Source organism: Scatophagus argus, chromosome 15 (genome assembly GCF_020382885.2).
Source record: "Scatophagus argus isolate fScaArg1 chromosome 15, fScaArg1.pri, whole genome shotgun sequence".
Classification (NCBI taxonomy): domain Eukaryota; kingdom Metazoa; phylum Chordata; class Actinopteri; family Scatophagidae; genus Scatophagus; species Scatophagus argus.
In genome coordinates, this window is record NC_058507.1 from 4,696,183 (window position 1) to 4,718,343 (window position 22,161).

Genomic DNA, 22,161 nt, shown 5'->3' on the forward strand with positions numbered 1-22,161 from the left:
ACAGTTATTTAACTAAAATCCAGTGAGGAGGTTTGAAACTGCCACAACTCATCTGAACCCCAACTAGACTCTTCATCTGAAAAGTACTAAAACTGTTAAATAAATCTAGTAGAGTGGAAGCATTATACTCACTTGTAAGTTTTTGGTTAAATGTACTTCCCACCATTAGAACCTGGATACGAGTTGTACTTGGTGGCCGTTAGGGGGCGCTGCATTACCAACTTCAATCCTGTGGTGAAGTCTAACAAAGCACATTTACTCAGGGAAATGTGCTTAAGTGAAATTTTAAGGTTACTTTACTTTTGCATTTCTCTGAAGATATTTTTGTGCTTTTTAAAGAATCATTTTGAAAGTAAGTAAGAATCTTACTTGTCACAGAATTTTTTCTTCATGTGTTGTCACTACTTTTTACTTAAGGATCTGTAAATCAGTAAATCTTTGGTGATTTGAAAGACGTGTTGTAAAAAAAAATACAGAAAAGCAACAAAAGCCTTTGAGCTTCCACTGTGTTAATGTGAAAGAACTTCAATACCCATAATGCCATGCAGTGCACTGTGGTGACCCTTAGCTGGGTGGGCTCTGTTTTGTCTCTTGGAGTGGGATTGCATATAGTGGTAAGGACATTTATATAACCAGATATTTGTTCTCCTCTATGGCTTAGTAGCTGCTTTTTGTAACAAATTTGTATCTGTGTTGACATGCTGCTTGTGAAGAAAAATCTTTTGTATCCTTGGACATGCTGTACACTTCAGTCTAAACAGCTGACACAATTTGTCCTTTACTATTTGTTTGAATCACTGTATCAAATGCAAACCAATAGCAGCAGAGGAGCTGATTAGTCTCAGCTGAACGTTGACCTCTTTTGTGTCACAATACTCAGGCTGTCAGTGCTGAGCCGAGCTGCTGGATTCTTCCCCAGTTTCGCAACCGAAACAAGGAAAAGGGAAGATTTTTGTCGCTGCAGACAGGAAATAACTTCACTTGAGGCAGGCATGAAGAGAGCTGTGGTATTTCTGATCACTGTCTACGGCTCAGTGCCTGTTGTTCTCTACCTGTTCCCCTGGATACTGGGACACGTCATATTTTCTCACATGTGTAAGTGTGTTTATTCAGTGTGCACTCACTGACATGTTAGATCAAATTAACTTTGGTATGTTTTAGATGTTTATCAGAGTGATATAATGCTGAGGTAATCATCTGGGTCGTACACACTGTTGCTGTAGTTCCTCAGTGGAACTGAAAGTATTCTCATAATTATGCAGAAACACACAATGTATTGAACTGAAGTAGCTTGTTGACCAGCTTATATGTTGTAGTTCCACTGAGAAACCATGTTAATGTGTTGTTATTGTTATCGCACCCTACTCTCATTATGATACTTGTATTTATGTAAATGTTAGTTGATCCTCACAAAACACAAAATGAACCTCAGAACAAACAGTGGACTTTGTCTCACCCATTTCCTGCTGGGTCCTCACCAGCATAATGAAAACACAGTGTGTTACTAAAACAAAAGAGGGGGATGGAGAGACAAAAACAGATGACAACAAAAGTCTTGTTTTACAGATTTCGAACAACCTGCAGTAATAGTGAGATTTTGAAACTATGTGATACATATGATTCATTAAAGCATCATATGATAGCATACAGTGCAGCACGGTACAGTGTGATGCGTGATATGACAAGATATGACACAACGCAATGTAGTTAGTTAGGTTACGACGTGATAAGATACGATCTGATACAAGGCCATATGATCCGACACAGTACAACATGATAATACATATATACAATCTGATGTGATGCGACGGTACAAATACAAACCTGATATACAAAACTCATACTGACCTTGTGTTTCCTCATGTGCTGCAGTGAGGTTTCCATTCTTTGTGGATCTCAGCAGACCTGAAGACGTGCTGAACTACACATCAAACTTCTACCTCAACACAGAGGAGGGTGTCTCAGTGGGTGTCTGGTAGGTCATTTGTGGGCTCCTGCGTTGTCCGTTCAAGTGCATCTTGTACTTGAAAGCCCCGCGAGCGCATGTACATTTGGCACAGGTGGCTGCTGAGTGAATAGGACCGCAGTCGACCCATTTGTCTGCAAGAGAGCACTCAAAAAAACCTACTGCATAAAGCACAAGCTTATTTGTTTCTCGCTCTCGATCCCGATCTTTGTGTCTCACAGGCATACACTCCCTGCCAACCAATGGGAGAAGGCCGCAGGGAGAAGCTCTGAGTGGTACCAGGAGACTCTGGGAGACGGGCGTCCTGTTATTATCTATCTCCACGGCAACGTAGGGACGAGGTGGGATGAGAGCAGCAGGATAGAGACCCTTGAATTGATCCTAATGGAGTCTAGTGGGTATCAGAGCCCCCTGGGTTTACCCACAGACAAGATGCACACAAGGCTTTGTGGGTCAGAGTAAATGAGGTTGAAAGACTCTTGTTTGTTTGTATTCACTCGTATTCTCATGTAATTTCTGCAGGGCCGTACGTCACAGGGTGGAGCTGGTGAAGGTGAGGGTTTCTATTCGAAAACATTTTCATTTTTCGTTGTACACTTTTGACTTTCAATAAAACGCTGATTTTTTTCACGTTGCAGATTTTAAGTGCTGCGGGCTATCACGTCTTATCTTTGGACTACAGAGGTAAGATGCTTATTGTTGGTCCTTTGTGGGTTGAAATGGCTTACTCAGCTTTCAAACAAAATATATATCATGTTATTGATGTGCCGTCCTGTCAGTCAATGCACCGTCTGGATGCAGTAATGATTTTGAAGGTTCTTATATCACCTTGTGAGGTTTTGGCGACTCCACTGGGGAACCAAGTGAAGCTGGACTGACCAGTGACGCCCTCTACCTGTACCAATGGGCAAAGCAGCAAAGCAGGGATGGTCTCGTCTGTCTATGGGGACACTCGCTTGGCTCTGGGTTGGTTTCTCTCCAGTCTCTCTCTACACACTAACCACTGTCCATGACAGCAATACACACTACTAAAACAACGAGTTCAAAATGAGTATAAAATAGTCTTTTTTGTTTTTCTGTAGGGTGGCAACCAATGCTGCAGTCAAGGTCCAAGAGCAAGGTGGGTTAAAGTCCCACACAGGTGAGTTTCATTATTGATTCGACCTTTTCTCAGGACTGTGTGGGCGTGTTGACACCGTTTTATAGACGTCTGCTAATCAGCCAGAATAACTCAACACCTGTGTGGCTGTGCAGGGCCTTTAAGGGCAGGTGATTGAAACTGAAAATCATAAACTGCATTTCTTGTGTAGATTAGCGCAGTATGTCATGCCTTGAGGCCATAAATATGGATTTAGCAAGGAAATTTAAAATGTTAATTTAAATTTAATATCCCAGCCACCAATTTTTTAAAAATAATTTTTGTTATTGTCTTTAATATCAGGGTCTGCTGTTGATGCTGTCATCCTCGAAGCTCCATACACGACAATTGGAGACGCGGTAGCCAATCATCGACTTGCTAAGGTGAGGACAGTCGTGAACATTTTCATCCGTCTGCAGCCCCTCAGACTCAGACAAATAAATGACCCAACGCATTGTGTCTGGTCTCAAAACAATGGCATGAGCAAAAACTAGGATGCGAATGACTTTTTTCTTTTTACTGCTTCAAAAAGTGTTTGCATGAAATGACGAGAAAACTTACAGGTAAGTTGAGGTGGGACAACGTGTCATAAAAGTCAAATTATGTTTAAATGACAAGAATTCTGAGCCTCCACAGTCTGTATTTTACTTTACAACCTCTATTCAAGCTCAAGCTGCTTCATTTGAGACCTGCAATTAGACTAATTTTAAATAAATAAATAAAGTAATCAAGTCCCAAATGAAAATATTTCTATTTAGATACAAGACGTGTTGAAAAATCACTTAAATGTTACACTGGTGACTCAGGTCACTCAACATTTTCTGTATGCACACTCTCATGTTGACTCATGTTAACCAAATAATCATTTCTATTCCTATTCTTCAAGCATCTACGTACACAGGAAATTGAAAAATATTTTTTCATAATTTGTGCCTTGTGTTCTTCCAGATGTACATGTTCCTTCCAGGATTTAAGAGCTTGCTTTGGTACATACTGGAGATGAACAACATTGTATTTGCTAACGATAAAAAGTAAGTAAAAACATTAAAAAGTGCTTATTTGTCGCATTTATTCTTACTGTTCTTACTGTTCTTACTCGTTTCTTTTGACATCTGAAATCGCTTCACATTGTGTAAAAGAATATGACTCAGTTAATGAAACCCATCTCTGACTGTCAATGCATATCGTACCCTGACATCTACACAGCTTAAAGGTCTTGACCAGCCCACTTCTTATTCTGCATGCAGAGGATGACAAGGTTGTTCCTTATCAAATGGGCCTGGAGGTACTGCAACTCTTTCTGTACGCTTTATTTGACTCAAACTTTACTGCCTCCTCTCTGAATTACTTTTTTGTTTGTTTTTTTTTTTGTCTACAGCTGTACCAGATTTCACTGCAGGCTAAGAAAAAACATAACACAGATGCTAAGGTGGAAATGGTGTCCTACAGTGCAAGTCTTGGATTGTCCCACAGCAGCATCTACTCAGCTCCCAATCTGTCAGATGTGGTCGGGTAAGTTTTGTCAAAACAGATAGGAATATTACAATACTCAGCCAGTGCTGGTAAAAAGTTAATTATTTTTGTACAGTGAATTATACAAAACACACAAATGGCTGATGCTTGTCTAACAATTACTGTATACTGTACCAAATTCACTCAGAAAACTCACCTAAATGTAATACTTCTTCCTATTTGGTTGCAGGAAATTTCTACAAAACCTCAAAGAGTAGATTGGCTTTCCCTCCTCCAGAGAAGACTCCATCATACAGATTTATTTTTAATACAAAACGCATGTGTGTGTGTGTGTGTGGGGGGGTAAAGCTCAAATTATACGCAATAAGTTTTTATATCAACAAGAACAGGAGCAAAACACCGTGGGTCACAAATCAAGTAGGTTTGTATCTTTACTTAGCCAAGTTATACTGATACAGACACAAGTAAACGGTTTCAGTCTGCCTTGTGTATAGACAGGCTTTGTCACTCAGCACATGAATGTGTCGCATGAATGTGAATACAAATTCTGTTCAGTCAGCTGCTCCGTTAATGTCATCCTGCTGAATTCCTGTCAATTGTGCACAAAGATCTCTCAGCTCTGCACGCTGACACTTGGTTTACTGTATGCGTTGGTGCTAAAAGACTGTAACAGACAATTTCTAAAACGAGTGCTTTGACTCAGGTGCACTGACAATAAAATGGTTCACAAAATGAAAACGTGTGCCGATTGGTTTCTGAAACACCTTCGAGTTCTTCAAAGGGTCCAGTGATGCGTGTGACTTGAAGCACAGTGAGAAAGTGGAAGATCTGTAAACATGAAGGCGACCCTCAGGTGTGAAACAGCCTCACATTTTCTTCAGAGCTCTGGCCGTTTCTTCGATGGCCTCCCTGGGCTCATTCGGAGGCGGGATCTTCAGGTCGGTCGGCTTGACGCCCCACACTTCCGTGGCGTACTCTGTGATGGTTCTGTCGCTGGAGAACTTTCCCGTGGCGGCGATGTTCTTGATGACCATCCTCGTCCACTCCTTCGGATTCTTTTAGAGAAAAATAAAACGTTTTTTTTTAAATTACAACTCTTATATGCACTGCATGTAGCTTTGTGATAATTTTACTCTTCACCTGTTTTCATTCCTGTGTGACCATTTCATGTTAGTATTATTTATTTTAACTATTTCTAATTTTAGATTCCCTTCTGTTTCTTCTAAACATAACTGTAAAGTAAAAGACATCAAAAAGAAAGGTAAGAAGAAGGGGAAAAAAGAAAATAAAGCATGGACTGTTTTGGTTCTGGCCCGTCTCCCAGTTCATCCTGTAATCTGAATCAGAATCAGCTTTATTGGCCAAATAAACATACAAAGAATTTGACTCTGGTTTTACGTTGCTCAGAAGTGCACACAGCTCCAAGATCAGTTTACGGGAAGATTGCAAGTTGTAAAGATGGTAAAAATATAATAAATACAACTGAATCAATGCACACCCAGCTGCCACCAAAATCCATCAAAGTGGTGACGAACAGGACTTGACCCGTGGGCGAGTTTGGCTCAGTCTGGCTCTGTTTGGGCTACCTGACTTCACTGAAGCAAACTCATCCTGGATAACTGGTCTCATGAACTGGCTCAATAAAATCTTTTCAGCTAAGGGACATTCGTGTGAAGGAGGCTGAAGTTTCTCATCCCAGCAACATCATCAGAACCGCGAATGAAGCGCTCAATATGGAAAATGTTCATGGAGGTGAAATGCATTCATTATAATCACATAACCACAATAATAAGCTGTGAAAACATTATAATCTGAGGATGAACAACTTCAATCATAATTTTGTATTTAAGGTCATAAACTATCCCTCAGATGTTACCTGATAGAGCTTGCTGACTTTCTCTTGGCATATCATGTAGGCTTCAAAGTCTGCAAACACTTTGAAACTGAAGGGAGACAAAAAAATGATAAATAAATTAAGTCTTAGAACTTGAACTGCACAAAGTGTGCAGCGGTTTGACAACCATCAGCAGAAGAAAAACTTGGTGGTTAACATTACAATATCAGCCGTTCTATCACTTTTAAGTTATGTGTTGCGTCTCACCGGTCATATTTGAAGAGCATGTTAGTGAGGTCTTTGAAAAGGTCCGGATTTCTGGGGCTGAAAAATCCACTTGTTATCTGATCCATCACTTGTTTCAGCTCTGGGAGATTGTTGTAGTACGACATGGCATCATATCTAAATAAAGCAAAAGTTGAAACAGGTTTAACAGCATAAAAAGAGATTAAATCCATCTACCTGCATTAAAATGTTACCCCTTTTTGTCCAGTTCTTCCACGTCCTCCACCCTCATGCCGAAGATGAACAGGTTCTCCTCTCCAGCCTCCTCGGCCATCTCCACGTTGGCTCCGTCCATTGTGCCGATGGTCAGAGCTCCGTTCAGCATGAACTTCATGTTACCTGTTCCTGAGGCTTCAGTGCCAGCAGTGGAGATCTGCTCTGACAGATCTGTGGCAGGTATCACTGAGAAACAGCCCATAATCAGAGTTCATTTTTGGACTTCTTGGTGGACCATCTTTTTCATTTGAGGAAATTTTGAAATCAAATCCTTGAAAGGACAATTAAAGGAGTCACGAAAAAGTCAACAACTCATACAGGATGTTGTGTGTACGGTACCTTTCTCTGCTAGAGAGACCCTGTAGTTCTCAAGGAAGATGACCTTCAGCTTGTTTCCCACCACGGGGTCGTTGTTCACCACATCAGCCACTGAGGTGATCAGCTTGATGATCATCTTTGCCATGTGATACCCAGGAGCAGCCTGCAGAGGGCGACAGGGGATGACTTAGTGTAAAACAAAAGCACGCCACTCTTGGCCTTCATCTGTGCTGTTTGGCGTGTGTGCTTTGGCTGAGCTGGTACCTTTCCCCCGATGATCACTGTTCGTGGTACAAAAGGTGCAGTGGGGTTCTTTCTGATGCCTTGAGAAACAGAAAATGACACAAACTCGTTAAAAGTGATGCGGTTTTAGCAATAAAAACACAGGAATATGAACACATTGCAGATCTATCTGTCGCATCACTGGAGGTTGTATGAGGACCTAATTTCATGGCTTATGAACGCTTGGGTCACTCAGTCAGTACAAAACAGCAGGATTTAATTTTTACAAAACCCAAGGAAGCTGCATCTTGCCTCTGAGCCACTCACACTGAATAATCTCCCAGATTTAAAATGTATTTAACCTGTGATGTGTTGCCTATATTTAAGGTTTCTTTTCGTCCACTTTGATTTTACTCTAGTTGGTCCATCTCATTGACCGTTAAATTGATTTCCGTTAAATTTTGTACAGACATTCATGGTCCCCAGAGGACGAATCCCACTGACTTTGGATGAACTATAATAACTTTTGTGGAGCCTTACAGGTTAAAATTTTTCATAGTATCTACAAAAGTAAAGAAATTTACATCAGCCTCAGCTCCTACTTTGTGTTTTATTAGTGAACGTTAGCATGCTCACATGCTAAACAAAAATGGTTAACATTGCAAATGTAACCTGCCTAACGTTAGCTGCATATTAGCCTATTAGATCTGTCCTCATATATTAAATTTATCATATTTGGCTGTACATATTTTATGCAATTTTAGGGTAGAGAGTTGCCATTTTTTATGAAATGTGCTGGAGAAATACAGTACATGGTATATTTGCTGGGAAAAGGAAAAGATTTGTGATGCAAAGTCAAGTCAAGCTGCATGTTGCACAAAACAGAACAGCTGATGAAACTGATTTCCTGCTGTGTCTCACAGTCCAGTGATTGTATGCAATATTTCTGAAGTTGATTTAAACTGCAGATACAGCTCATTCTTAGTGTTTGTTTTAACGTGCTCGTAGCACTGGTCATGTAGGTAATCTTGCACATCAGGAAACATCATATTGCGTCATGTAGCCTGTGACGGCTTGTAAAACTGCCTGACACTTAGTAATGAGTGATTTCACATACGGTTGTACATGACGATGATGTGCAGGCAGTTGAGCAGCTGCCGCTTGTACTCGTGGATTCTCTTCACATGGACGTCAAACATGGAGGATGGGTTTATTTTAACCCTGTACTCTTTCTCCAGGTACTGGGCGAATTTCACCTTGTTGTCCTGTGAGAGAATCAGAAAGAGGTGACTTGGAAACAAAGGCGTTATTCACTGGGGTAAAGTTGACGACCTGTTCTGACACGCTCTGACTGCAAAGCGCGATGTTGCAATGCACAAATGAATCAGATTGAAATGTCTTTACCTGCAGCTTGCATGTTCACAAGAGATGATTTTTATTGAGCACAAAAAAGCACTAACAAGGTCTGGGTTGGCGCTATACATGATGAAATGCATCGATTTATGGCGCAACAGGACATTTAGAATAAAACCTCCGCTATGTCTGTATGGCAACATTGTGCAGTCATTGCTGTAACACCAAAACAGGTGCCACATTGTTATGAAAGACTTATCTTAGCTGTTTATCAATACAGTTAAGCTCCTTTTGAATCTATACAAAAATGTAAAAGCACTCCATTACAAGTAAAGGTTCTGTATTCAAAATCTCACCTGAGTAAAAGTACAAAAGTATTATTAGCAAATGAATTCAAAGACTCAAAAGTTAAAGTACTTGTTCTGTGGAAACACTGACACATTTTTATATATGATATGATATGATCATGCACAGCCTCCTTGTGTATCAGTGTGTATGCAGCACTTTACTGTTGCAGCTGGACAATGTGCAGCTATTTTACCTACTTTATACACAGTTAAGTATAGTCCAGTGTTTCTTAACCTAAGGGTTAGAGCCCCTCCAGTGGGTCACAGGGTAAATCTGAACGGGTGTGAGATTATTAATGATGCCAGAAGAAAAACAAGTTCTACAACATTAGCTTGTATTCAGTTTTGAATTTTTTGTATACAGTTGGACTTTGTCTAATCTTTGCTGTTTTTACAAAATGCTGCAGAATTTTACCTCTTCAGGCCTCAAAACATTTTTCAAATGAAAGCATCTGAGAAGTTTAAAGTGGAAATGTCTCTCTGATGGAGTGTGGGAACCACTGGTTTAAGTATAGAATGGCTTAAAATTGGAAATACTCAAGTTAAGCACCTAAAAATGTATGTGTACCTCAGTGCAGTTTTTGGGTAAGTGTACCTCGTTACTCTCCATCACTGTTCTGCACTCTACCTGTTTCACTTTGGAGACGTCACGGATGAAAGCGGCATCGTCAACAAAGTCATCCAGCTCCTTGAGCTGGCTGAGGTCCTTCACATAATCCTCCCCAATCACCTAAAAGGTATATCAGAGGTCACAATGAAACGCGTACAGAGAAAATTGTTTACTGCGCTCCATCTCACATGCATGTGGAGAGTCGACTGGAAGATGGGCTAAAAAAGACTTGGAAGTGAAAGCCAGGATTTGAATATATTGTTGAGGATTCAAGGGTTTTAACAGTCTTGATCTCTTATCACTTAATCATTTATTTACTTCTCAGGCAGCTGAAACAGACCTCGGCTATAAGCTCAGCCAGCCCGGGGTTGCAGAGCAGCAGCCAGCGTCTGGGTGTGATGCCATTGGTTTTGTTCTGAAACTTCTTTGGTTCTAGCTCGCTGAAGTCACGGAACCTGTTGATGAAAAAACGGACATGTTCTTGAGGAAAAGGGAGAATTACTGAAACATCAACATGTTAAAACTGTAATTTGTCAAATACTACAGCTAATGACTTTGACCCCATCAGCCTCAACTGCATGTTGTCCTTAGTGCTAATTAGCAGATGTTAGCATGCTAATGGGCTAAATAAGACGGTGAATCCGGCAAACATCACACCTGACAAAATGTTAGCATGTCGACATTAGCATTTAGCATACACTGAACTGCTAGCAGGTTACGCCAGTGAATATTCCATTCAGTTATTGATTTCCATTCATTTCTGAAAATTAATCAGCAGACACTTAAACCTCGACTGAGTTGTGAAAATCAAAATTGCATCAATCTTTGCCAGTTTGAAGGCCTATGTAATATGTAGTTTAAGTATAGATTAATCTGACATTTTCACACAAGAACGCATACACTGTAACACATCAGAGCATCGTTTGCAAGGGACGTGTATGATGTGAACTGCATGTGATTGGGAGTAAATGCACTGAAACATGTAGTGACACTTGCTGTGGTACTTCAGCATAATGACAAAGAGGGTTGACTAATCAGACTGCATTCATTTCTCACTGCTTCTCAGGAATGTGAGTTTTTGTGCCGTTTGTTCCTGGTTCCACGACTTTGTGTCTTGGTTTCCCCATAGCAGTCATGCATTTCGAGTTTCATCACACAGTTATTGTTCAGAGTGTGCAACAAAGGGGGTGATTCAATCCTGTAGTCTTCTGTGAAGCAGTACTGCACTCAAGTGTTTTGTTCTGTGCTCGATTTGTTGCCGCAGTATACAAAAACAGTTTCCTGACCAGCGGAGTTGTACCTTGGTCTTATTAACCTGTGCTTTGGTGTTTTGCTTTACTGTACTGTCCACAGGTTTATGTTGTGAAGCTGTGTATCATCAGCAGAGGGCTTACACTTGGGTCTTGATGATGTTGGAGTGTATCTCAGCAACTCCGTTGACGGCGTGAGATCCCACGATGCACAGGTGGGCCATGTTCACCCTCTTGCATCCATCTTCCTCAATAAGGGACATTTTCCTCAGTTTGTCCATGTCCTTTGGAAAGAGAGCCGCGATCCTCTGCAGTAACAAAACAGACACAGGCACGGCTTTCAGATTCATGCAATGCTGTTCAGCTTTTTCTCTTTTTGCAGGGTCTAGGCCTACTTACATCGAGGTGGGCCTGATTGATCTGGTAGATGATCTGCAGGTGTCTGGGCAGCAGGGTCTCCAGCAGATGGACAGGCCAGCGCTCCAGAGCCTCAGGCAGGACTGTGTGGTTGGTGTAGGCAAAAGTGCGTCTCGTGAGGTCCCAGGCCTGCAGAGGAAGTGCATCACATCACACCTGAGCTTAGCAGTTAATGACTCATGGACAGTACAAGTCTCAATCTGTGCTTCTTTCTTGATATCATCCATCCCTTCTGCGCTAATTTACATCACAAATTTTCCATAACAAACTATGTCTGCCGGTCTGAAAATTATTTCTATTGCCCATGAACATTGTGCAACACAAACGTTTCATTTGTCAGGCTCTGTGGTTTTGACCTCCTTCATGTTACCTGCTTGCAGTCATACGTGATTTCCTGATTTAAGCCTACTGCAATTATTTTCAGTCACTTTCACTAAGGTGGGATCAAATTGAATCTACCAAATCAAACCCAAACCCACCGTGTCCCAGTCAAGTTTTTCAATGTCCACAAAGATTCTCATCAGCTCGGGGATGGCCATGGCCGGGTGAGTGTCGTTCAGCTGGATGGCGACCTGAAAAAGACAGTCTGTTGTAAAACTGTTGATCCAGTCTAATCTTCCTTCTATCACTATAGAAGATAGATAGAGTCTGCTCTATGAGGTGCTGGTTTATGTACGTTAGCTTTATGTCTAGGCTGCCTTCAGTGTTATTAGATGGAGGATTGGATGTGCAGCACTGACACTCTAAATGAAGATTCAGGTGTTTAATATCTAAACTACTTCTCATGATTTGCAGTGACTTTGCGCAATATTGTACCTGCAGGGTTTTGTTCCCAGCAGAGATTCCTCACTTGGTGTTATGAAACAAAACATCTTTTGTAACACACTTTGATTTCTGGCCCATAAAGTGTATTTGTCATATGGCAAAGCAGTCATCACCTACTTTTCATGGTGATGCATTACCTGGTCAACAGGTATTTCTGTTGGGTCTTAGCTCTGTTTTTTAAGTTTGAAAAGTCAGTTTGTTTGATCATGTTACAAACAGGCTTGTGCCACAACTTTGTGTAAGAGGAGAAAAAAAGCTGTTATGATCTTGTAATTGCCATCCGCTCGCCTCTGGCAATTTCTTGACTGAAGTTGAGAAAAGATGTGCAATAACCAGCAATCACCTGTTCATTACCAGACGCTTACTTTTTGCGCTTCTGCTGTCATTTGCATTCATCAATAAATCGCTGAATTTGACGCTCACTTTGTCTGGGAAGCTCTCGAAGGAGGTTCGGCCGGGGGATCCCTTCTTAGTGGTCTTGAAGCGACGGATGATATCTTGGAGTGTGGCCGCCACAACAAAGTACTCCTGCTTCAGACGAAGTTCTTTCCCTTCAAAGAACTGCAGAGATGACATTGACAGCAAAGGCCTTGGTTTTAGTACAACAGATATGTTTTTTGAGAGAACAGATTATCAGCGCGTGGAGGACAGAGAAGACTTTAGGTATTTCATGTGTAAGAAGATGCAACAGCTTACATTGTCATTGGGGTAGAGAACACGGGAGATGTTCTCCGCCAGATTTCTGTCCAGAACAGCCTGGATGTAATCTCCAACATTAACTACAGACAGGTGAAGTAAATAATTAAACTCTGCAGGAGGAAACTGCAGCGACTGTGCTAGTTTGCAACACAGACATTTTTTCGCAAGGTGCCAGCGTTGCAGCAGCTTCCTTCTTTCTTGCAAACATTTTCCGTTGAAAACCAAAAGGAAATTTTGCAAAAGTCGGTTTTACATTAGTGAAGGTGAAAACTGCCTTCAGGACTCACAGTCTCTCAAGTTAAAGTCATTGGGAGCACGGGCGGACCACAGCCTCATGGTGTTTACAGTGTTGTTCATGTAGCCGGGGATGGGTGTGTCGTACGGCATCGCCAAGACCACCTGCATCAATGAAAGTGTAAACAGTGACTCAGCAGGAAAGCTCACCAGAGCGACAAGGAAACTGAGGCAGGCTTTCCAACAGTTTGTGAATAAAAAAAAAAAAATACTGTCATACTGTAGACTGGAACTGAAAACTTATGAAAACTGGAAAGGATTGCACAAAATCATCATCACAGTTCCCAGCAGAATAAAAACTGTAACTAACATGAAACAATATCAGTAAATAGCTGTTATGCACAACTCCAACTAATCTAAAGTCATGGATAGTTTTGTGTCTCTTTGTAGTCAATTTTTTTCATGTCTTTGTGGTAATTTTGCACAATGTTTTAGTTGTTTTTTGTTAATTTGTAGTGATTTTATTTGTCTTTTTAGTCATTTTCTTGCAGCTGTTTTATGTTTCTTCATGGTAGTTTGATTGGCTTTCTATCAAGACTTGCTAACTGTAACTTCATACAGAGGGTTCAGGCCTCTTCAGAAATCCACACATGACACTAACAAGCCAATCCATACACATCTTCAGTACCTGAGTGTCGACCCATTTGGAGCCATCTCTCGTCTCTTCCACTCGTCCATAGAAATGAACTGGCAACATGTACTCAGGACGGGCTTTCTCCCACGGGTTTCCATGCCTCAGCCAATCATCTGCCTCCTCCACCTGTGATACATGAATCCAGGACAAAGATAAAAAAAAAAAGTCCAGAGACAAAGAAGACTCACTGAGCAAGACACTAAAACTACCTTATCTGACAGATGACTTCCCTCTGTGGTTAATCAGGTTCTTACAGTGTCAGGTCAAGCACAATCAGGTCCATGATGAGATTAGATGTTGTCTGAGGTGCTGACTCAAGTGCACCAACTTTCACTACATTTGCTGTCCAGTAACAGCAGGGATTAAACATATACTGTAGGTTCATCCACCCCAGTGAGAAAACACTGAGCTTAAATGTGGTTCAGTGTTCAGAGGTACATGTTTACACGGAGGGTTTGTACAGCAAATAACCAAAAGAATTCAAAAGGGCAAACGCCTTCAGTTTAGGCATATCTTATCACAAGACATGCAAAGTGTATTTGATTTTTTTTTTTTAACTATAATCAGTCAACAACAGCTTTTGCCGGGAGCTTGCACTACTTCAGAGTCTCAGTCACTTAGCTTGTGGTCTGCTGTTAATGATTAGCTTGTGATGTATTCTGACCTAATTCATTTCTACTTTGGCCCTGCTCCACTTTGACTCCTCACAGCCTGACGACAGAATCCTGAATGTTGAAGTAAAAGATAAGACTCACAAACTCCAGAGAAAGAAGTAGGTCTGTTTGCAGGGAGACATCTCGCCATGTTAGTTAAAATTAAGCGTATGAGGCTGTATTTTGAAAGTGGAAGACAGTGAATTAGCTGCTGATAGTTTCCGATTAACCGAAGTTTGCAGAAGTTACCTGCCAGCCGTCTCTTATCTTCTGGTTAAAGATGCCGTATTCGTATCGAATGCCGTAACCATAAGCTGCCAGACCCAAGGTGGCCATCGAGTCCAAGAAACATGCTGTGTGCAGAAAAACCCCTCAGAGTTAGACATAAAATCAAAACACAAAGTCCATGGTTCTGAACCGAGAAACAAAATGTTCAGTTCAGTTCATGGTGTCAGTGGGGGAAGTGCAAGAGTTCATTTGGTCATTCACACATTGTGTTGCAACATTTCTGTGGCTTCAAGTTCCTTCAAATGTTCAGTAGGTACAAAGAGGTATTTCAACTGCCGAAGTAACTTTGAAATTAGAACAGAGTATTGGTGCAATGGAGAAGTGTTTGCTGGGCTTAAAGTTGAAAGCTTTTTACCTGCCAGTCTGCCCAGACCGCCGTTGCCCAGACCTGCATCCTCCTCCATCTCCTCCAGCTCCTCCATGTCCAGGCCGAGCTGCAGCAGAGGAGAACACAAAGGCCTGCTGTTGACTATTTCAAGTAGAAGGTTACCAAAACCAGCAGTCATGATGTGTGTTCAACATGTGTGTTTTGTGATGGTCCGTAAACGTGTGTCTGACCTGGTAAATGGCTTCATCGCAGGCGTTCTGCAGCCCCAGGTTGATCATTGTGTTCTGAAGTGTCCTGCCCATATAGAACTCCAGAGACAGATAATACACCCTCTAGACATGGGGGAAAGAACATCAGAAACATTGTGTTTCTATGCACACATTTTTTTCAGAGACTTTATAGAAAGATGAACTAAACTTATACTCAAATATTTGTGATATGCTCTGCTCGACTGTGGCTCGAAGGAGCCGAGCTGAGTGGCAAATGCATGGAAAATTGGATCAAATAAACATTTCTTGCACAAAATAACAGTGCAAACATGATGCAATGACCTGAAAGTACTGAAGGTATGCACTTCTGGGAAATCTGGAAAGTTTTATGCAACAGAAACGAATTGCACTAAACCAGATAAATAAAAAAAATGTCAGGAAATAAGCTCTTTTGAATAAATGCATGGCTTGTTTTCAAAACAAACATAAACCACCTGGGCGGAAATGATTTGAAATCCAAGAGAACAGAACATCTTTTACTTGCACTGTTTCATGTTCATGTGTTCTTGGATCGTCTGGAACATACAAGCATATCAAAACTTGGCTTCTTTGCAGTGAACTTTTGTCTAATTTGTCAGGATTTCAGGTGTCTGGCATAAAAAACATGTTTTAGATAAATATTATCTGTGTTCAGAGCTACTTTGAAACGTCTTGCAGTTGACTGACACTCTGAAGTAAAAGAGGAAACTTTGTTTACATTATGACATGTAGTTTAGTTTCACTTTGACACTGAAGCGTGTGATTTTTACCTTTGGGTCTGCTTCATAGTAAAACTGCTGTGTTCTGATCCATCTCCCCACCAGGTGATCTCTCACAGTGTGAGCCAGGGCAAAGTAATAATCCCTGGGTGTTGCAATGTTTCTGTCTTTCACCAGAGTGAAGTGCAGGTGACGATTGAAGCCCTTCTTCAGCTCGGCTACATTCTCCACTCCCACAATCCCCCTAATGCTGATCTGCTTGCGTTTCTCCTGGTCGGTGAGAGGCTTCGCCATGGCGGATGGGCAGGTTTGTCCAGAGTTTCTGGCTGTCCTGGCTGGGAGTGAAGTTGAAAGGTAAGATGGTGGCAGTTTTTCATGCAGCAGTCTCCTCCTTTTGGTGCTTCCTATTGGTGAGTGCAGGGGGAGGGTGTTTCCTCTGCCGGCCTCTGCAGAGCTGAGCAGCAGGAAAAGACGCACAGAGAGACTACAGATATGAAGGAAACAAGGTTTTGGGCAGTTCAGGTCTATGATTTACAGTTTCAAGTAATATTTTATTGTAACTTCATTCAAATGTATAATGATCATATAGAAACAAAAGAAACTACGCTGTTCTGACTTTTTGTTTTTCCTCTAATGAATAGATAGATTGTGTGTATATAATTTGCCATCATCGTCGTCATAATGTGAGGATGCTTCTCTGCAGGAGGACACGATTGCAGTGCAGCACAAGGGAATTTTGGAGGAAAATATGCTGCAGTTTTCAAGGAACCTGGGAGGTTTGTTCTCCGTCAAGACAACAACCTCAACAAGTGCAAAGTCAAAGTCCCACGGGAATGACTTAAGAATAACACAAGCTGGAGCTGAGAATTTGTTTCTGGACTTGGAAAAACAAAAGGCTGCGCACTCACAAATCTCACTTGAACCGACAGAGCTTGAGCAAGATTATAAAGAAGAACTGCGGTGTCCAGATATGAAAAGCTGATGCAGACTCAAGGATGCACTTGCTGCCAAATGTGAGGCTACTAGAAGCTTAATTGGAGGAAGTGTGTACTTGATGTTGGTTTTTCTGTGTCAAATCAGCCACATTCACTGTACTTTAATTGACTGTTATAATACAATAAGATATGAAAACTCAATATGGGAACGACAAACACAGGGGCAGATGTTTCAGACGACATAAGACCTTGTTGACACCTATTTATTGAATAGTCACACATACAAAAACACAGAGGCTCATATTACACTTCAGATCATCATAATAATAGCAGTAATGTGTTAATGATAGACATATAATAATAGCAATCATAATAATCATAATGTGTTAAAATCATAGTCATAACTGTTCACTTAAAATTCTTTATAGACATATCTCAGCATCACTCTAAATAATAATATCAACTGATGACATTCCACCTCGGATCAAACAGGGCAAAAAGAACCACTTTGGAGTTAAAATGAGGTTATAATGCAGGTAACACCCGCGCGCACACACACACACACACACACACACACACTCACATATGTATGTACATTTGGAGATTTAACACCCAGTGTCGCACAGCGACTGTGTGTAGTTTTCTAATAATTCATAAAAGCTTGTTGTATGTTAGGCTTTAAATCATCCTCAGGTCTAATTTAAATATCACTTAAGTGTATTTGGCTGGTTTAGAAATAATAAATGTTACAATCACACACCTTTTAATGTCAGCACCTTCAGCACAGAAACACACATATATGTTATTTTCCAATCAAAGAAGTTCATACAACCTCACAGATTTATACAGAAAAGGCTCCATGAGAACATTATTTCTGTTGAAAAGTAACAGACGTGTGCATCATCTCCGACTGGACGTAAGGAATATCCCTTTAATGAACTCTTTAGCTGAATTAAAGTTGTTTTGTTTATTCGTTCCAGAATCTGAGGTTGTGTAATGCTGTGATAATGGCTGCTCTTGTCTCTGCATGAGTCAAAGGAAGCTCTTGCTCCGCAGTGACCCACTGCTGAATGGGTTGCTTTTGTACTCTAGTATTATAATTACAGCAGGACAAAAGGCTTACCTTGAAAAACCACCAATTAAATGTTGCATAAATCAAAGCTTCAATCCAGCCTTGCAGAGAAGCCTGTGCAACTTGCAGTAGTTTAGTTCACCATTGTCAGCACACATGCACATATCATACCGAAGATTACTGAAGGGTATACTATGTGCAGTCATGCTAGCATCCATGTGAGCAGCCATCAGTTGGAAATGCTTTCTAACCAGCATTACGCCCGGTAGAAAGGGGGTAGGGGTAGAAAAGGATTTAGAAAGTTAAGAAAGACGCCTTAAAATACCTGACTCTAATATTCCCTTCAGTTCTGTGGTTATTATAACTATAACAAACATGACTATTGTTGAGTTTGCCCTTTTCACTGATAGAAAAAATAGTAGCAGCAGGTGAAGTCAGGCATCACAGATGTTACAGTTGACTCAGCTGAAGCAACAAATCTGGTCTGTAGCAAAGTTTCATGAATCTTTTGGGAAGAGGGGAAAAGGCACACCCATGAAGCTAAAACACAGGATAGCACCTCATGTAAATGCTAGACGTGTACTGTATGCGTGTTTTGATGCACTGGGAACATTTTTTGGACAGTTTTAAGGGCAGCAGTTTCCTCAAACTGAATGCAGAAAACATTTTTTTTATTCAATTTCTCAGATACTTTGGTTTATAACCAAATACCAGCAAAACTAGACTTTCCCGTCAGCCTCAGCTGTACTTTGTGTTTGGTGCTAACTAGCAGTTGTTAAGATGCTAAACTATGACATTAAACATGACAGATTATTTCTGCTAAATGTCAGCAATGTTGAGGATGTTATCTTGCCAGCATCACAGAAGTGCTAGCATAGCTTAGTCTTTTCCTCAAAAAAACTATCTTACGTTGCTTCCTGTTGAGGAGGCTGTTGCCCAAGTGCGACGCCGCCAAAAACGTCCGAGGGCATCATCACCTTTCCTGTTGCTTTATTGGGACATAAACTCACAATTACTGCAAAGCCTCTTCAGTTCAGGAACAAACTTCAAACTTCATCTTTAAAGTGACAAAAAGATTCAGTATCTTTTCTTCTGTAATAACTATACATCAAATAAAGGAACAATGATGAACTCTCATTGAAAAACTCTGAACATCAATAACTTATTTTAACTATACACCTCTTTGCAATAGATTGTTTCAATAACAATATTACAAAACTACCGGATTCAGTCACCTACAGTAAAAAAGCTAGAATGAAGCGAGCTGCTGTAGCACCTTATTTCAAGCGGCTCCACAGTCGCCATCTTTAACCCATTTTCAACACTTATCAATGCACAGAATTGCTTGCTTCCTTTTGTGATACGTCAAACTAAAATCTGTCCCTCCTGTTTCGAGAGAAAAGGGTGCATGAAGGCCTCGCTTCCAGTAGCATTTAGTGCGCCATTGCTGCATTATTTTTTTTGTTTTAACAGAAAGTACAGAAGGTTCACATGAGCTAAGCCACTAAGAAAAGCGTCTCATGTACAAGGACGAGGATACGACAGCGGCGCGGCTGAGAGTCGGACTATTGCTCTCGTACTTGGGGGTCTTGGCAGCTGCTGACCGGCCTCAACCCAACCAGCCACCATGCAAAGCACACACAAAAGACCTCCTCTCATGCTCCCCCTGCTGTTTCAAACGTGTGATGATCACGACTGACAGCAGGAAAAGAAATAAATCTAAGAAAAAAGAATAATAACGAAGGATATTCTGAACTGTATGTTCATGGTATGATGGGGCTACTTTTTCTGAGTCAATTCATTTACAAAACAACCTCCTTAAGGAAATATGCTTATTTGCTTTGATGCCTAGAGTTAGATGAGAGGACCGATACCACCTTCAACGCTTTGTAATAAATATTAAAGGAATAGTTAGCCCCAAAATTAAAAAAAAACAAACAAACAAACATATTTTTCCTCTTCCCTGTTGTGTTATTTATACATCTAAATTGTTGTTTGTTTGTTCTTTTTTTTTTTAAAAATAGAAGAACATTGGGATTTTCTTTCTACCGAACTACACTGTAATACTGCGCAGGAAGAACCTACTCACGGACAAGAGGCTCGTTCTCATGACAGGGTGGGATGTAAACATTATTGGCCTCCTCCTCAGCTGAGCTGTAACAATAGCAATAGGTTAGTTAGCGAGCCTCTCGTCCGTGAATACACGGCGATGCGGGAAGAAAATGGTTCCCAAAACTTGGCAACTCATACCAAAACAATCTAGATGGATAAATACCACTACAAGTAGAAGGAATTATATGTATTTTTGATTTTGAAGTGACCTGAAAATCCACCTGCCAGCACCTCTAAATATCATTAATTAACATGTTTTATCTTCTGTATACAGTTATGTGCTAGACTAGTTTTTGTGCTCATCATAAAAAACACAATATCTTGATTTTACATTTCTGTTTTTGTACAAATTAAACAAACAAGATATAATGGTTTAATAAGTGAACCTCATCTTTGTGCTAAGCTAAGCTAAGCTAACTGACTCACAGTAGCTTCATATTTAGCAAATGGACATGAGGGAGGTTTCAGTCTTCACCTGGCAAGAAAGCAAATTAGTGTATTTTCCAAAATTTCAAACTTTCCCTTAAAGCACATATTAGGGTCAGTGCACACAATTCCAAATCCATCAGCTTGAGATGACAATTATTTTTTATCTTCCTCAACCACCTGTATGCTAAACTAAAAGGTTTGACACTGTCCTGCACATGGTCCACGTGTCCAAGTTCTAAGCATGAAAAACGCATGACTCAACGCTGGATGGGGGCCCCTGACAGAGAGTCATGGGGTCAGTCGGTCAGGGGGACATGAGGAGGTGGGGAGGGTGAGGATAGGAGCTCATAGTTATTGATTGGCAGGATGAACGCTGGGAAATCCTGGAGAGATTTTCCACAGCTGCTGTGGGTAGTGCTGAGTCTTTAGCACACAGAACCAGTAGGATCTGCTTCGCCGGGAGTGTAGAAGTCCGGGATGGGAAGTCCAGTATGTAGAGTAACCTGAAGTAAAAAAAAAGACATTTACATACAAATATGTCGGTTAATAAATTATAGAAAAGATGCTTGTGTTTATTTTCTGTTTCTGCCTGCAGGGGGAGCTGTTGAACTGTTTCGTCAATGACTGAAGTGTTTTGTCTTGGAGCCACTTTGCTTTCATAACCCAGAGACACCATTAAAAACTGGCCGAGAGAAATAAGAATTTCAAAGCCGCTAACTGTTGTTGAGTCTTTGAAGTTTTCTCATTCAAGTTTTAATCCTTTGAGTCCATATTTGTAAAACTTGTAAAAGCAGTTTCACTGAATAAAAACTGTACTCATGTGATACTTATTTGATCTACAAGTAAAAACCTCTGTTTATGCCATAAGCGTTGCTCAAAGAGGGTGAATCCTTAGCAAAAGCAGCCATGGCCAGCCATAAAACAGCGCTCCCCTGGAGCTGTTTTAAAAGCTTGCATCTTGACCAGTCACTGTAGATTAAAACTGCAAATAAAGCATATTATGTATGATAGCTGTAAGCCATTGAAATATAAGCTGTACAGCAAATTTTGTTTTGCTAAATAATAAACATGTACTAAACTGAAATACTTTACGCAGACATGTTTTTCAGTAATTTATATTTAGCAGATTTAGCAGCAAAGAGGAACCTTGGACCTGGAAAGAGGGAGAAACAGTTCACTTGACTTTGTCCAAAGGTTACAGAGTCTACCTATCAAATCTGATTTAAACTCACTGTATCTGAGTTTGCTCTTTTATGGGATCACGTGTTGGACTCTTTCCTGAGGTCTCGTCCATCTCTTCTCTCCTGTTGTCTGTTAATAGTTGGCTGACCCCCTCAAACGTTGTTTTTCACTCCAGTTTTTTGACCTTTGGACAAACCCAGGCTAAGTGTTTCCAGTTTATGCTAAGCTCAGCTAACATGTTGCTGACTGAAGCTTGAGGTGTTATGAATCTAAATAATTTCCCCAAATGTGAAACTAATCCGAAAGCTACTTGA

The 22,161-nt window shown here is 40.7% G+C and overlaps 3 protein-coding genes across 5 annotated transcripts in view; 1 reads left to right on the top strand and 2 right to left on the bottom strand.

Annotated features, from left to right (window-relative positions):
• The first annotated feature begins 541 nt into the window (after positions 1–541).
• Positions 542–5,315, top strand: LOC124071847 (lysophosphatidylserine lipase ABHD12-like). Of its 2 annotated transcripts, XM_046412846.1 has the most exons (13): positions 544–614; positions 881–1,095; positions 1,873–1,975; positions 2,188–2,307; positions 2,489–2,519; positions 2,605–2,650; positions 2,803–2,932; positions 3,049–3,086; positions 3,408–3,487; positions 4,053–4,135; positions 4,311–4,389; positions 4,483–4,616; positions 4,807–5,315. In XM_046412846.1, exons 2-13 carry the CDS (start codon positions 993–995, stop codon positions 4,832–4,834), a joined length of 975 nt encoding a protein of 324 aa, XP_046268802.1. In that variant the 5' UTR covers positions 544–614; positions 881–992; the 3' UTR covers positions 4,835–5,315. The 2 variants fall into 2 exon arrangements, with proteins under 2 accessions (XP_046268801.1, XP_046268802.1); XM_046412845.1 differs by having other exon boundaries at positions 542–614; positions 4,311–4,616.
• On the bottom strand, positions 4,984–16,477 carry pygl (phosphorylase, glycogen, liver). The gene is made up of 20 exons (XM_046412790.1): positions 16,169–16,477; positions 15,381–15,482; positions 15,178–15,256; positions 14,784–14,887; positions 13,876–14,007; positions 13,241–13,352; positions 12,951–13,033; positions 12,678–12,815; positions 11,909–12,001; positions 11,412–11,558; positions 11,157–11,320; positions 10,103–10,217; positions 9,781–9,882; positions 8,570–8,717; positions 7,495–7,553; positions 7,252–7,393; positions 6,891–7,098; positions 6,679–6,813; positions 6,454–6,520; positions 4,984–5,632 (listed from the first exon to the last, which is right to left on the bottom strand). Exons 1-20 carry the CDS (start codon positions 16,409–16,411, stop codon positions 5,444–5,446), a joined length of 2,562 nt encoding a protein of 853 aa, XP_046268746.1. The 5' UTR covers positions 16,412–16,477; the 3' UTR covers positions 4,984–5,443.
• Positions 16,478–17,299: 822 nt separating this feature from the next.
• Positions 17,300–22,161, bottom strand: part of trim9 (tripartite motif containing 9) — a 36,158-nt gene continuing 31,296 nt past the window's right edge. For both annotated transcript variants that reach the window (XM_046412801.1, XM_046412800.1), the window contains one exon: positions 17,300–21,168. In XM_046412801.1, the coding sequence (XP_046268757.1) occupies positions 21,091–21,168 (78 nt within the window). In that variant the 3' untranslated portion in view covers positions 17,300–21,090. The remainder of the gene's footprint in view (positions 21,169–22,161) is intronic.